At 39.5% G+C, this 16,586-nt stretch overlaps 1 protein-coding gene across 1 annotated transcript in view; it reads right to left on the reverse strand.

Annotated features, from left to right (window-relative positions):
• Window positions 1–16,586, reverse strand: part of COL22A1 (collagen type XXII alpha 1 chain) — a 159,481-nt gene that overhangs the window by 118,769 nt on the left and 24,126 nt on the right. The window contains exons 3-4 of the mRNA XM_085219983.1: window positions 3,626–3,700; window positions 3,483–3,531 (exon numbers count right to left, since the gene is read on the reverse strand). Of these exons, the coding sequence (XP_085076109.1) occupies window positions 3,483–3,531; window positions 3,626–3,700 (124 nt within the window). The remainder of the gene's footprint in view (window positions 1–3,482; window positions 3,532–3,625; window positions 3,701–16,586) is intronic.

Genomic DNA, 16,586 nt, shown 5'->3' on the forward strand with positions numbered 1-16,586 from the left:
AGGAGGTTGTGGCAAGGTGGGAGTCAGCCTCTTCTCCCAGATAACAGTGATAGGATGAGAGATAACGGCCTCAAGTTGTTCCAGAGGAAGTTCAGATTGGATATTAGGAAAAATTTCTTCTCAGAGTCTATGGTAATGCATTGAAACAGACTGCCCAGGCAGCTGGTGGAGCCACTGTCCCTGGAGGTGTTCAAGAAATGTTTAGATGTTGTACTGAGGAGTATGGTTTAGTGGGCACAGTGGTGATGGGTCGATGGTTGTACCAGATGATCTTAGCGGTCTTTTCCAAACTTAGTGATTCTATGATTCTATTCCTGCATGACAGCCTGATCCTAATTTATTGGATATTAGAATCATAGAATCATAGAATGGCCTGGGTTAAAAAGGACCACAATGACCATCTAGTTTCAACTCCTCTGCTATGTGCAGAGTCGCCAACCACCAGACCAGACTGCCCAGAGACACATCCAGCCTGGCCTTGAATGCCTCCAGGGATGGGGCATCCACAGCCTCCTTGTGCAACCTGTTCCAGTGCATCACCACCCTCTGTGTGAAAAACTTCTTCCTAATATCTAACCTAAATCTCCCCTGTCTCAATTTAAAATCATTCCCCCTTGTCACATATTCACAGAGAAAATATGACTTTTGGCTTGTTACTCTCTTTCCTAGAACTCCAACATTATTATCTCCCTGCTAGCCAGCTTCTTACTCACTTTACAATGTTTATTTATCTCTACCATTTTTAATTTCAGCAATGATTTTCAATAAACTACAAATTGATAAATGCTCGCTGGAATCCAGATAGATTAAATCAACTTATTTCTGTTAATCTACAGAAAAAATCATCCATATTTTGAAGAGAAAATACCAGTTTAGTGTTTGGTTCTCTTCCAGCTCATAGAATGCTTTTAGAAACAATTAGTCTTCTGATTGTGGATGTACTTTTCAAGCTGTATCCCTGCACTCACCCTCAGCATTAACAAAATCTCATGCATCTGCCACTGCTCAGTCACGCACCTGACTCCCTTCATATCGCAAAATTTGTCCTTCTATAGCCCATGTTATGATTGAGCCCTTATTCTTACGTTTGCTAAGCTACAATGACTCAATTCACATTCACTTAACTGCAGACACACATCAAGTTGTTGGTCGTGCTGCAACTTATATGTCGGTATGGTATACAAGAAGGGGCTGGCACTGGTGATGTTCTGTGTGAAACAACTGTCTGTGACATCAGCTGCTGCATTATTTTCAATAAAAAGACAATAAAAGAAAATCCCCAGGAAGTCTTTTCTTCCTCTTAGTTCTGTGATCACTTCCCTGTCTGAGAAGAGTGAAAGGTGTGTGCTGCAAGAAGTCTTTTAACGCAGTTTTCCCTGCCCTCAAAAAGAGATTTATTGCAACTTCCATCTTACTGGGCTCCACTCTGTGTCAACTTAGAAGCAAGCTTGGACAGCATGCAGCTGTGAAGTGCAGTGCTAGGAGTCTGTTGGACAAGGTTCAATTTTAGCTATCCAAATGGAGTGCAAAACAGAGGCATTAACTGAAAAGCTTTGAATGTATGAGAATGGGTTAACAGAGGAACTGCCTTCCACTCTGTGCTGTCAGCAGTAAATCCATAGAACTCTCACAATGCTCTCGCAAAATGTTCTCACAGGTGTGAGGCTGTTCCCCAAAACTGAAATTCAGCATACAAAAGCCCTTCAGCAACAACTAGCAGCACAATACATTCCTTTGGAAAAGTATATACTGCACCTTAAACCAATGGAATTTTTCCAATTAACTCTAGAGAATGCAATGATATTCTGTTGGAATTGGACCCAAGAGCCTACAGTCTTCCAAAACAGTTACAGTGAAAGTAAGGAATATATAAATAGTGAGAAAGCATTTTGGTCCTGTGCCGATCCATCTCCAGCAACACAATGACCCTAAGCAGACCCAGAACTTCAGTTCAGTATTGTCCAGGTAAAAGGCAAACTTTCCCTAAACATAAAGTGCAAGAACAAAATGAAATCACTGTTGCACCATGTAAGAGCAATCAGGAGCCTTACACAAAACCTCTTGTTTTGATGGAGAGTGGACAGAGATGTTTTTAGTCAAATATAGTAGCCATGTTATTATTGTCATTATATGATGAGCCTTTATGCTGAAAAGACATCTTTAAAGTTCAAATACTGAACATTGATGTGCAGTCTAGGATGGAAGTGAGATTCAAAAATTAAAGGAAAAGTAAGTCAGAAACTTTACATAAGAGCATACTTACATATGCAGATATACATGCATATATGTATATACTGTAGTAAAAAAATCATGCATCAGATCTGAAGTGGAATGTTTGTTCTATTCATTTCTCAATGGAAGATATGTTTTTGAAAACAAATAAAAGGATACAGTGTATCAATTAGCACATGAATTAAAATTCTACTCTGATTAAGACAGAGTAGATGCTGACAACCATTTGCAACATCAGCTTTGTGGAAATCATCATGTAGAGATGGTCATGTGAGAGGGATACAGTTCTGCTCTTTTTGAGCAGCAACTTCCATGACAGATTCAATCAGAATCAGTAGGACTAACTGTTGAGTAGCTCTACTGTTTACACAGCCATGTGACTGGAGGACTATCAGAACAGGTTGATACAATACCCAGAGGTGGACAGCTGTGTATCTGGGGTCTGTAATTTTGGATCTAGCAACCAGAAAAAGTGTTACCACTCAGCATTATCACAGGCACAAGTAAAGCCAGACTGCAGCCAAAATAAGCTTCCATACAGAGTTGAACTGATATTTTGTGCAGGCAGTGCAAATCCCCCCCAGTGAAAAAAACCCCATGAAGTGTAGCAGAGCTGTCAGACCTTTACCATTTCTATTCATAATCAAGTTGCAGAAGAGCCTCCTGCTTCTCACTGCAATTTTTGGGTCAGGCAGAGATATTCAAAGCACATCCCTGATGGAAAGATTTTCTCTGCCGACAGCTCAAACTGTATATGGGGGTTAGAAAAGAGGCACAGCCTTTGCATACATCTGACATGTTAATTCCTTTAGCTGCCTGAAAGAATGTATCAGAACTCAAGGGAAAGCAGAGATCCCAACAAACCTGCTTTCCTTTGGCTTTCTCACTAGTATTTCAGATGAACTCGTTCTTTTGGGGATTTCTCTTTTCTATATCTTTTTGTGTTTTCTTGTACACTCACACACATATATATAAGCTGTACTTCAGTAATAATTGCCATTGGAGTTTGACATCCTACAGCAGAGATCAAATAAATGGACATTAAATCTCACAAAAACTTGAGTGGTCAAAAAAACCCACCCAAACAAAAAGAGACATCTCAAAGGCTTATTGCTTTCTTCTATCCTCTACTCTAAGTTCCACTAGATTTTTAATTTGCTGTCATATGAAAGAAAAAAGCTTGTGATTATTTTTCTGTTCATGGTCAACAGATGGTCAACTCTTCATTGTCAACTATTTTCCTGCCTTACAGTCCTACTTCTCCATCACTGAAAATGTTCTGGATTAAGAAAATGCCAGCTAAAAGAGATAACATATAAGAATATCACACATGAAACATACAATTACACTATTTCAGCTCTGAGCTGTACAGTAGAAAAGTATGTCTCTTTACCTGGAATCTCATCTGTCTCCCCATTAGTGTGCTTGAATCGATCTCCTTCCACGTGGACATTTGGACACAGAACATCTGAAAAACAAGAGAACCAGTACAAAATTATCACAGGTTAATGAAATAGTTTATAAGTTACAGAGCTAACAAAATTTGATTTACTGAGTTTTGTCCAATACTTCCACATGGTCCCACAACAATAATTCTGTTTCCTGTCTCTACAAGCCCTAAATTCCTTTCCCTTATTCTATCCAATAACCACAAACTGAGGAAGAGACCCAACATGCTACGTCTGGTTTTAAGCTACTTTTTTATTGACTGGACAGACAAGAAGCCAAACATAACAAATGACCAGAATCTTCCTCTAAGCTAGGACATTACACTGGGTTCTCTCTTTCAATGTTCCGTAAATCTTAATGGAAGTCACTGCAAAAGTCTAAAATACAATTCTACTGTCAGATTTGGTGAAAGTTAATTTCTCAGTGCCCAGCTCTCACTGCAGAGCTGCTCAAACTTATCAGAGAGGACAGCTACTAGTTGAAATAATCCCAGCCCTAACTAGACAAAACAGAGGCAAGATGAGAAATGGAATCAGGAGCACAGATTCCATGGCTTCAGTCACACAATGGTCCCATAGCTAACTAGAATCAGAGACAAAGTGAAGCCCAGTCTGTAATACCTTACTGAACTGTGCTTGGTTCCCCTGTCCTCTTCTAGGGCCATGACTGTTTACGTGTCTGTGTTCCTTGAGTTTGTTCAAACATCAAGTATGAGAAAAACTTTGAAGAATATTTAGCCCAAGAAAAGGGTTTCAAAGAAGATTTTGAAAATAAGAAGTCATTTCTCATACTTCCAATCAGTGTCAAAACCATATGCTTTTCTAAAGAGATCTGCCTACCTATTCACTGCTTTCCTGCCATACCACTGAAGTAGCATTTATTTATGCTTTGCTTTACCAAATCAGTAGATAATTGCACAATTGTAATCAGTGAGGTCAGACAGCTTAAGGAATCAGTTTAATGAGATAATAGAAATGAACCCCTAACTTAGGGGCTCTCTGAAGACTTTCTACAGCAGGACCACTTTGATCTGTGTTTGAAGCTACATCTGAAATTGTACTGTAAGAATGACTTTTCTGAGGATGCTGCCAGCAGTCCGTATTTCTCCTTCCACCTCCAGACTCTCAACAAAAAAAAATATGATATTCCACAATGTTTGGTTAGGCCTAGCAATGAAATAAGATATTTTTCCTGTTCCATTGCACTGACGAATTTTTAGAGACCAGATTATCAGTTGCAGCTGAGGTACTCTAAGCTCAAAGGAAGGGAGACTGTAAAAGCCATTGCCAAAAGCCCCAAAAGCCAATGCAGAAATCAGAAGCAGTTGAATACAACCACCCACTCCTCTGCTGCAGCAGAAAGTGAGGCCAGAGAGCAGTTAGTCCTGCTAGTATATGTCAATCAGAGCATTTAGAACTGGGGCAATTTTGTATCCGCACAGCAGTACCAAAGTGCCTTCACTCAACTAAGGGTCTGGTGCTGAATAGTTCACTCAGGCAAGGAGTTTGCCAATACATTTAGAATACCTCAGCCAAATTCCTATCGGAGTTTTGGGATGATTACAAGCATGCTTACATATCTTTGCCAAGTAGAATCATACAATCAGATTTTTATTGGTCTACCCCCAGAGCTGCTGCTTCTCAGATATTATGCAGAGGAGTCACTTTTTTCACCACACAGACTCTAGAATGGTTTGTGTTCGAAAGGACCTTAAAGATCCTGCCCTCCAGTGGGCAGGGCTGTCAACCATTAAATTAGGTGGACCAGGACCCTAACTAACCAGGCCTTGAACATCTGCAGAGATGAAACTTTGACAAGTTCTCTAGGCAGCCTGTTCCAGTTCCTCACCACCCTCAGTGAAGAATGTATTCCTTACGTATAACCTAAACCTATCTTTTTCTTCTCATTTAAAACTGTTACATCTTATCCTACCCAGACTATACAATCTGGTGAAGAGTGTCTCCTCATCTTTCTTGTAGGCCTCTTTTATGTATTGGAAAGCCACAGTAAGGTATATCCAGAGTCTTCTCTTCTCCATGCTGAACTGAACAAGCCCAGTAGCCTCAGCCTTTCTTCATAGTAGAAATGCTCCAGCCCTCTGATCATGTTCACGGCCATTGTCTGGACCTGTTATAACAAATCTATGTCCTATGTTTGGAGAGGTAGATGCAGTATCATATTAGGAATTACAGAATTATAGATTCATTAAGGTTGGAAAAGGCCACTAAGTCCAGCCATCAACCACTGTGCCAATTCAGTCATGTCCCTCAGTGCCATATCTACCCTCTTTTTGAACACCTCCAGGGATGGTGACCATCACTTTCCTGGGCAGCCTCTACCAATACCTCACTACTCTTTCTGAAAATAAATTTTTCCCAATATCCAACCTGAGCCTCCCCTGGCACAACTTAAAGCCATTACCTCTTGTCCTGCCAAACCAATATGGGTTGATGCACTTCATGTACATTCTAACTATTAGTCTCTAGTGCTCCCAGGTGCCTGGTGTTTTGAAAGCCAAAATATTTCATTCAAACCTGTTTACATCTTCACATTATCAGGTGAAACCATCTGGTTCTTTCTCCTACTAAGAGGTCTGTACAATTTCTCAACATAACAGGGGAGCTCTACTCTGACAGGAACACTTTAAAAATTGAAGATTTGCAAGAGCCCAAGTTAAACTACTTTTCCCTTTCATAACCAAGCTGTACTGATAAAAGATTTGCTGAGAAGTATCAAAAGTCCTACACTGTATTGATGTTCTGGATTTATTTATTTATTATTATTTTTCTAAGAAATTCTCCTAAATAAAGAATAAATAAACAGAAAGCATGAGTAAAATCATTAAAATATCTTTCACACACAATGTCAAGGACTCCTGAGAGATATAAAGAGAGGAATAAAACAAGCTCAAACACAGATGGGTACCTCTTCATGAAATCAGGAACTAATGTCAATTGTAGACATATAAATTATCATTCCAATCTTAATGACATTACAAATCCCTCCACAGGTCTATGGCTTTCTAGCAGGGAAATAAGTTTGGACTAGCAAAATCTTCCAGGCTTTAGCTGATATATTTGAACCAGGATTATAAAGCAAACCCATATGCCTGGCCTTGATACAAAAAAAAAGGAAATACCCACGACAATAAAATAATCTTTTCTTGTAACTTTGTCCTTAATATCTCTTATTACCTCTTAAAGAACTGTAGCCTCACTTTGGCCTTCATTTACAAGTGTCTTGTGCTCCTTTCCTGTCTGTTCCTAATGTATAAGAAGAAACAGCCCACAAGGGAAAGAAAATGACTGTAATGCTTGCTTTCCAGCTACAAAATAATTCACACAAGCATATAAAAGATTAGTGCTTTATTATCTAACTTAGCAGATCTTGCATCCAAAGTAAGAGTGTGCCAGACTGAAAGTACATCAATCAGTCACAACTAACACCATGTCCTGGCACTGTACCCAAGGCTGCAAAGAGAGAAAAGGGAGGACAAAAGCCCTTCCCTTCCCTTGAAGTCTTTCAACAAGATCCCCAATAAAGGTGAACATTCTAACACCAAGAGTGCTTGTACCCGATCCTTCTGCAATTGCCAGGCCAAACTTTGAGCTAACCCTTGTGGTGCTTTGAGAATTCCTCAGAAGGTTTGCAGCAATGAAATCCAGCACCAATGGCAGAAAGAATAATGAAGTATGCACTGCAACTACGTTGTTACTTACATATTTTGTTCAAAATTACTTCCTTATCCTCTATCTTATGCATTATTCCACCAATCCTTTGTCCTATCTGCAAATTCTATCATCAAATATTTTACACTTATGAGCCATGCAGCTCATGGAAATTTGGGAGAATGTCAAGATATCAATATATTCCAGATATATTTACAATTAATCTAGAAATGATTACTTTCTGCTGATATCTGCTACATGAGATCAGTCAGTTCTTAATCCACCATTACTTTTTAAAGCAAGTGTCATTCAGTAGGCTATAACAATACCTAGGAAGAAATGCACTGTACCTGGGTAGTTACTATATGAACCAAACTATAGCTTCTCACATAAAGGAATAAATTGTGTTAGAGATGACCTCTTTCCCATAAAACAATAATCCCTGAATAGGTACATAATAATTCCCATTCTTCAATATTTTCTTCACTGGTTTCTCTATCAGTGCTTCTGATTGTTTTTTTTATTTGTTTGGGTTTTTTTTGTTTTTATTTTTGTTTTTAAATAAGGAGATCAAGCAAACCATTTATGCATATGCATATACTTAAGTGTAACTTCATTTTTTAATAGAAATTCATTATCATCATTCCAAAGGCTATAGTTAGTGTTACACTTGGCAGCTAAATGTTTTCCCAGGTATCTTTCTTCTCTCATAATATTGCTACGCTCTAGTAGTTCACACTCGCCAGTGAGGACTCTATGTTTTGTTGGGATAACTGTAGATCATTTCCTTCCACTACAGATAGATTCCTCAACAGCTAACTTGCTGAATGTACGATAAACACTTGATTTTCTCTAGCTTCTTTTTTAACATTCTTTTTTTCAGAACTCTTTGTGGATCCCTGATCACTCCTTCAAAAAAGTGCTCAGTCATTTCCTTTCAAAAGGTGCTCATATATCTTACAGTAACAGTGCACCCAATAGAGTACTATTGTTTTTCATGAAATAAGAGAGTTGGGACAGGTATTCACAAAGTTTAGCTCAAGGGTAGAAAGACTACTCTCCCTAGATTTCCTCTACACTAAAAAAGAGAGCCTTCATTTCAAAGCAGAAGCACCAAGAAATGGTTCAATACATTGGGCACCGAAAAGTTTTTATCTAATCTGAACTATATTAGTATCCTGTACAGTTGTCTTGAAAATCAGATTTAAGATGAGACGCACCACTCTTTGGAGATATCCTTCTCTGCACTGAATATAGGCAGATTACACATCTCTTTTGCACTGGATGCTTTATTTTAAGTCATTTAAATTTAGGTGAAGCACTCTATCATAGTATCCTTAAGAACTTTAAGAAAATGAGGTTCTCTGTCCCACTTATTGTGATGGTGATGTCTTCCTCTGAATCCTGCTAATCACTGGACATGTTGACTTGGTATGTCTGAGCTTCTTGGTTCAAGGAAACATAGTGTAGTTTTCTGTAAGTGAAGCTAACATTTTTTATTCAAGAAAATCATACTGAGATTTTTTTATGATAATGAGTGATTTAAGCCTCAGTTTTACATTTCATCCTTTAGCCTACTCTCTATGAAAAAGTCCCAAAGCTGTTAAACATTTTAAAATTAAAAGAGGCAGTACATCTTAGAGAATATACTCACTGTAAGACACTTGTCAAATCAGGAGCTTTCACTAGTACTAAATTAGCATTAATAACATATTGATGCATAACTGTAACAATAGGGATAGACTTATAGAAAAGAATAATGTGAATGATCTGATAGTTCAGCTCTCTTTGCCTCCAAGAGTTTTTAAAGAAAAGTGAAGGAAAAGGGGAAGAAGAAGGGAAAAGCAGAAGAGAGACAATAGAGCAAAGAGAATGGAAAAGTGATGAGAGAGATTGATGAGAGAAAGGCTGATGAGAGGGGAGGAAGGAAGGAAGGAAGGAAGGAAGGAAGGAAGGAAGGAAGGAAGGAAGGAAGGAAGGAAGGAAGAAAGGAAGGAAGGAGGGAAGGAAGGAAGGAAGGAAGGAAGGAAGGAAGGAAGGAAGGAAGGAAGGAAGGAAGGAAGGAAGGAAGGAAGGAAGGAAGGAAGGAAGGAAGGAAGGAAGGAAGGAAGGAGGAAGGAGGAGGGAGGGAGGGAGGGAGGGAGGGAGGGAGGGAGGGAGGGAGGGAGGGAGGGAGAGGAAAAGAATTTGTTTTACACAAAGACTCATTTAGAGTCTATAAACATAGAAATGGAGAAATTATTTCACATTCTATTGAGTTATTACATCTATCAAACTCTCCCTGTAAAGCTTAATCAATACAGATCTAAACTAGAAACCCATTTTTCCTTTCTGACATGACCATTTTCTACCACTAGACTAGGCCCTGAGGTCCTCTTCTCCCTCTGCTGAAAAATCCAACATTCTTTTGAAGACAACTCCATCCCTTGGAAAGCTTAGTTAAAGGCACATCACCATTTCTGTTATCAACGATCCCCAGGTAAGAGTGGTGCGGTCCTACCGCTCCTCAGGGTTCTCTCTGGAGAAGCGTTCCATACAAAGTACTAAACACAATCCTTAGTTGCCAGCACTCTATCCCTTTATCCATAGGACTCTTGTTAAATAGTTTCCTCAATTTCAATTTTATTCTTTCAAGAATAAGTCCTCAGCTGCCAAGGGCTTCTCCAGGGACTTATGTATAGTGAATGCTGAACACATGTAGCTGTCAAGTTACACAAGAATAAAGCAGAGGTGAGAAGAGAAACAGAAGGTTAAAGCAAGCATTATTTATTACCATGTTTTGCTTTTTTTCCAAACCAAGAACTTCCAGAATTTCAGCAGAATCCAGTGCACTACCAGACTTTCAGCTATTCTCTGTATCTCTAGTATTATTTTCTTTGTTTTCGGCAACAGAAAGTTCCCTTTTTCTCTCAAAAAGCATATTCCTGACCTAAACATCTGAACTGTCTTATCCTCTGACACAGATCTTTACCCCATCACAAATCCTACCTATGGCTAAGGAAGCTGTCTGGCAAAGCACACCTCATTAAAAGCTGTCTCCCAAAAATTTAGATCCAAATTAAAAATAGTTGTAAGGAATAACTGTTCTTTGGCTATGAATTCTGGACCTGATGTGCTTTTCAGAGCTACACAATAAGCACGCAAGAAAGATTTGAAGGATTTAGTGGGAAAGAGGTTGGCTGTATAGAACAAGCTTCATTTATTTTTCTTTTTTTTTTTTTTTTAGTAGTTAATATTGTTACTTTTTTCCACAGTGAAATATTTTTTTCCCATCAAAGATTAAAATTAAAGGACAAGGGCCTGGTGAGAAAATTCTTTTTAAAGTTAAGAAGATTTCATGAAACCAGTTTTCAGTGGAGCTTTCCCAGACCCCATTAGCTCTGCTCTTCAGCTACTCAAATGGTTTGCTGTGCAGCAGTTCCTCTGGAACACTTAACTCCCTCCAGGCATTTGATAATGAAAATGGCTCCTATATATAGCATTCCTTTTATTTGTTCTTCTTTTTCTGCTATCAAACATTCGGCATGGACTATTACGAAGCCTCAAAATTCAGGCTTTCTCTTTTTTTTTGTACTCTTTTAAAAATACATTTTCTTTTAAAAGTATGCCTCCACGCTCTGCCCAGATGCATTAAATACTTTTTGAAAATATTCATTGTCAGATGTTCTTTCTCAGCAAATGAAGTGATCCTTAAAGCACCACCCACCCTTGAAAACAAATTCATCAGAAAAAAGCCTGGCACATCTTTCAATTACTGTGGCTGCACTGACAGTGTAATGATACTGCAATTGCATCTACACTAACATTATAATTTGTAGCAATGCGTAGGTAAAACAGAGCATAACAGCAATTTTATGATTTCACCTTGCAGTTTAATTCCTAATGTAATTTTCACTTTTTTTTTCTCCTGAAATCATGCTTTATTTAGTACACCATGAGGTCTGACATCCATAAATGCCAAGAAAATCATTCCTATAGCCAAGGTGGATTTTACCTTTTCCTGTCTGAATTGCGCCTACGTTGATTCAGGCTGAGGTTTCCATATTTGCACACAAAAGGTCCACCATAGTGATGGGTGCCATGATGAAATGGAAAGAGGACAATAGCTCATAGATTGACCACACAGCCCACCCTGCTCCTTATAACATCACGAGGCAGTGGCACTGCTACATTTCTCCACATTATGGTTGTGATGGGTTGGTGGTTGGACTAGATGATCTTAGTAGTCTCTTACAACCTTAAGGATTCTATGAATCTATGATTCTATTCTAAATATGCACCAGCACCCATCTGGATCATTCTTCACACTTCCCTGGCTGCTGACTGGGTCCCAAGTGAGTGCAGTGGGAATGCAAATGTCTGCAATTCACACAGTCATCACTCCCTCCCTTTCTATCAGCCCTGTGGTCAGAAAATGGGTTCGATGAACAACCACACATCCAGTGCCCTGCACTATTCAGTAGGTGTCATAACTCACAAAGAGGGAAAACAAAGCTATTACTAGGTATTAGAACCTTAGAACTAGGTATACACAGCACTTACATTCAAGGTCCCAGGCAAGAGGATGCTCTTGCTTTATTTATTTCTATAGGTAATGAGAAGCACAGTTCCTTCAGAGGGCAACTCAGAAGGAACTCAATGTAGATGAATTAATTTACCCCTGAAAAAGCTGGTCTCTTCCTACTATTAACGGGGAAACCTAAGGACAAGCTAGATACCTATCAAAGACACCACAGTTACATTCCCCCAATGTTTGCATGGTTGGGTGCACTCTCTGAGTCTGACACATGTTCAGGTTTGCATCTATGCTAACAAAAGGTATTTGCCTCCAAACTCAGGCCTCTGATGACCACGAACATACCCTGGCTTCTTATGAATGCTCATCTGGGCCACACAAATGTCCAGACAGAGCACTAACAAGCCTGGGCCAAAATGTGCCAGAAACCACTCTCAAAGTTTACCATCACAGATGAGTGCATAACACTGCCCAGGAATGCCTCCAGCCACATTTATGGTTTCTAGCTCAGATACAGCCTGTAAATATCATCCTTTGCTAAGAGCTCTGAAATAAAGATCAAAAGGTGTCACTTGGGCAGGAAAAAAAAAAAAACAAAATGAAAATGCTGTATTCATTTTATCGTCACAGGTCACCAACTTTACATGCATTCATTTCACAAAAGAAAGTAGGAAGGGGCTGATTGCAGAGCCAAAAAATACGATATCCTTTTTAAGTCATGACAAAGGAAGTGGGGGGAGTTTTGAAATTTGTAAATGCTTGAAGTACTTTTGAACCTGGTGAAAAAAGGAAAAAAAGTTGAATAGTGCTGTCACGATTTACCTTCTGTCTTGTACCACTTACACCTGCATCATGCCTATAAATGTGAAAAATATATTGTTTTTCCATCAATGTGGCAAGCCATGCTGTGTACCTACATCCCTAACAGCTTGCATATAAGAGTCTCACTTTTCCTTTTTCGATGCAGTTCACTACATCTCCTTATTTCTAATTTTTATCTGTCCTATGCTCATGATCTTGATTCAAAGAAGGACCATGCTGCAACTGGCACTCATACCTAAACAAACATGGAGTGACAACTGCACAATGACAACAACACAGTGTACACTAACCAGCCCTATAGCCCATTTCCAGGTTGATCTCCTACTCCAACCATTAACTGATCACCAAAACTCCACCAAAAGTTCTTAGTGGAGCTTTTGAACCTTGGTAAGCACTTGTCTTTCCAAGAGATATCTATATGTAGGATTCTCTGATAGCCTTTCCTTCTCTAAGATGCCCACATAAATGCAAGAAACTTGTTGGACGACTGACAGCAGACACATATTGTCAGGAGGACTGATGTAATTAGTACCATTTAAATGAGCAGCCTCCAGAATTAATTCGCACATGCTCCCACAGGAATAAGTGGCACTATGGGAGCTATGAATATAGCATCAGGCCTCAGCACTTTCAGGCTCATTTGCTTGTGTCTGCCCCTAAACAAACAAACACTGTGTGCCAAGGAACTCGTCGGCAAACAGCACAAGCTTTTGAGGAAAGTAATTAGCAGCAGCAGCACTTTCCACCCAGACTGTGAGCTGATTGCTGCTCTGGGGCATGAGCCCACCCCTTTCTGGTTCACCTATCTGGGGCAAAAGGCAAAGCTTCACCTTGCAAAATCCTTGGAGATTTTCAAAGCCAGGTTGGAAGGGGTCCTAGGCAACATAATCTAATGCCCGATTTAATGGTTGGCAACCTTGTTTGTTGTAAGGGGGTTTGGAACTAGATGATCTTTGAGGTTAACTTCCAACCCAAGCCATTCTATGGCTATGGATTCTATGATTCTATGAAAATCCACTAGAACTCAAAGAACCACAGGGTTTCCTCTGAGTGGTTGATCATCACCTTAGCAAATATATTGATGATGACCTATAAAGCACACAATGGAATGACATTACAGTGTTGAGTTGGAGTTCATCCCCATTGCTACTCTGAGCACAGATGTATCATGTCACAGATGGATTGCGTCATGTCATTAACAACTGTTTACATGGGTGTAGAGTGACAGGACAAGGGGGAATGGTTTAATCTAAGACAGGGAGGTCTTAGGTTAGAAAAGTTTTTCACACAGAGGGTGGTGACACACTGGAACATGTTGCCCAAAGAGGATGTGGATTGCCATCTCTGGAGGCATGCAAGGCCAGGATGAATGTGGCTCTGAGCTGCCTGGTCTAGTGACTGGCAACCCTGCACATAGCAGGGGGGTTGAAACCAGATGACCTTTGAGGTCCTTTTCAACCCAGGCCACTCTATGATTCTATGATAATAATTCTATATATTACATATATGTGTGTGGAATTACAAAATAAAATTAAAATGCAGATTAATTTATGCTTGTTTTCACCATGAAATCTATTACCATTATAATATGCTTCTAATTCAAACACAATTAAAAAAACTACAAAGGAGTCTGTAGACTATGTCTATGGAGTCTATGAATGGCAGTGAGGAGGAAGCTTAAATATGTTCTACCACACACCATAGCTCTGCTACAGCAATGTTTTGGGACCCACACAGCAGAAGAGTTTGACCACTATTAACGCATCCTCATCTTTTTCTTAAATGCCTTGCACTTTAATACAAGTTAATTATACCTGTTGTTAATTATCAAAGTAATGAACAAATATGACTTATGTGGTCCTTCAGAAGAGCTGAGCTGAAACATCTGCACTTTATATTTTTAATACTTATGAGAATCAATACTACATGTACAAGTATCGATTGTAGATACAGGAGAAGAATCTCTGCTAACATAGATGGATCTCTTATCTTTTTTCCCGCACTATTAAACAAGTACTATGGAAACACCAGCAGATCTCACAACAGGGAGATGGCAATAAAAGTAGAAAAAAAAGAAAAAAAAGCTAAATCTCCTATTGCAATGGCTGCTTTTAGGATGGACTCAAATGTCGTAAAATGCTTCTGACAGGACAGAGAAGATGTTTTCATTTCATTTGTTTTTCAAAGCACACAGCAATTCTGTTTATCCCGTAATTGAAACAATTGAGACTAAAAATAAACTCAGTGCAAAACTTGGATGCTCTGTCTCTCCCAGAACAGGAACATTACAATATTTCTGCTATAAAATCTTATCAATCTCACTTGCACTCAGCACTCATGAAAGGCACATTCCCTAAATGAACCCAATGGAGAAGTAAATCTATAGATCTGCTGAAGCAGTCAGCTCCTGCAGCCAGCTAGAGATACAAACCCATCCATCCATTATCCTCATGCGTGCAATTACAAAGAGACAAGAGTACAGAGGTTCCTAGGGCAAGTACTAGCCAAACAGTGATGCCCCCAAAAAAAGCAAATGTAAAAAGCAAATCCTGAGAAAACCAAAAACTTTACTTGTGAAACTTCTGTGAAAACTTCTCCAGAATAATAACAAGAAATCCAAATGTGACATTCTACGACCTCAGAATGTTTCCAAGACCGAGTTAATTAGAAGCAACTTGGTTCAAAGCTAGTGCCTTTGGAGTTGATCAATAAATGCACATTAGTTTGTATTCAAATATCTTTCAAGAGAGATATATAGCTTACGGATGTGTTTAAAAGGGACTCTGACTAGCGTTACTTTTCTGGTGTAATTACACAACTGCAGATTGAACAGTATCATCTTCCATGTTGGTATTTTTTGGTATACTGTAACAGCAGCTCGGTACTCAAATCTTCAGCAGTATAATTATATCATAAGAGCAAAGCCAGGAAATTTCTATAAAAATACAAGGCTTCACTCCGGTTAAGAGTTTCTGTTTTGTAAGGAATTGTACCATCTTTGTGAAATAAAGGGTTTTTGAAATCAAATAAGTGACTTTACTTCCCTCTTAGTAGAAGGAAGGATAAATTAGTATCCTGTCACGAGGGGTGGGTGCACCTGGTGGATGCCATGGCTTATACCACAAGAAAACACAGGCAATCTCCATCCTCCCCAACAATACATGTGATATCCCTGGCTCCAGAGTGTTGTTCACACGCATTTCAGCCCAAGTTATAGCCTTCAGGCCTCACTGTCCCATTTCTCCAGGGCTCTACTGTAGCCCAGCTTTCAGCTTTCTTTAGAAGAAGGGAAAATGGCTACATGGGCCACACATGGACTCACTTCAGTGCTTTTCAGTATGCATTTTGAATCAAAAGCCACAAATTCCATGGTATTTTTTTCCTTCTGGGGAACTGTTGTTATGCCGAAGCAGCTTCTACCTGTGAGACTTTGTGCAATAAAGTCAACAGTTGATGTTTCTCCTCTTTCCCCTTAAAACTCAGTGGTTCTCTAGCCTGCAGCCCACATCCTTCCACTAAGTGAACTGGGCCTGTGGGGAGCAAGACCCTGATCTGGCCACCCACAGGAAGAGCGCAGCAGGAGGCAACTGAAAGGCTCTTGGCCAGCTACAGAAACCAAAGTGCCACTTCTTCAGTGAGAAAGCTCTTCAGAAAACATCCAGGAAGAGCAAAACATCCCCTTAGACTGTCCTTGTGGGGAAAAACTTCAGGGATACCCCTTGAAACAGCATAGGGATGAAGTGACTGATGAAGAAACAAGGCCTTACACTACAGCAGGTACCACCACAAGCTGCTGGCCTTCAGAGCTCAGCAAAATCCCTGGATATGCTTCCTTCTATGCTACAGAGACATTATTAAAACTGACTGAAGAACACCCAGTGGCTGCTTTCTTACATGCT

This window comes from Meleagris gallopavo, chromosome 3 (genome assembly GCF_905368555.1).
Source record: "Meleagris gallopavo chromosome 3, MGAL_WU_HG_1.1, whole genome shotgun sequence".
Classification (NCBI taxonomy): Eukaryota; Metazoa; Chordata; class Aves; order Galliformes; family Phasianidae; genus Meleagris; species Meleagris gallopavo.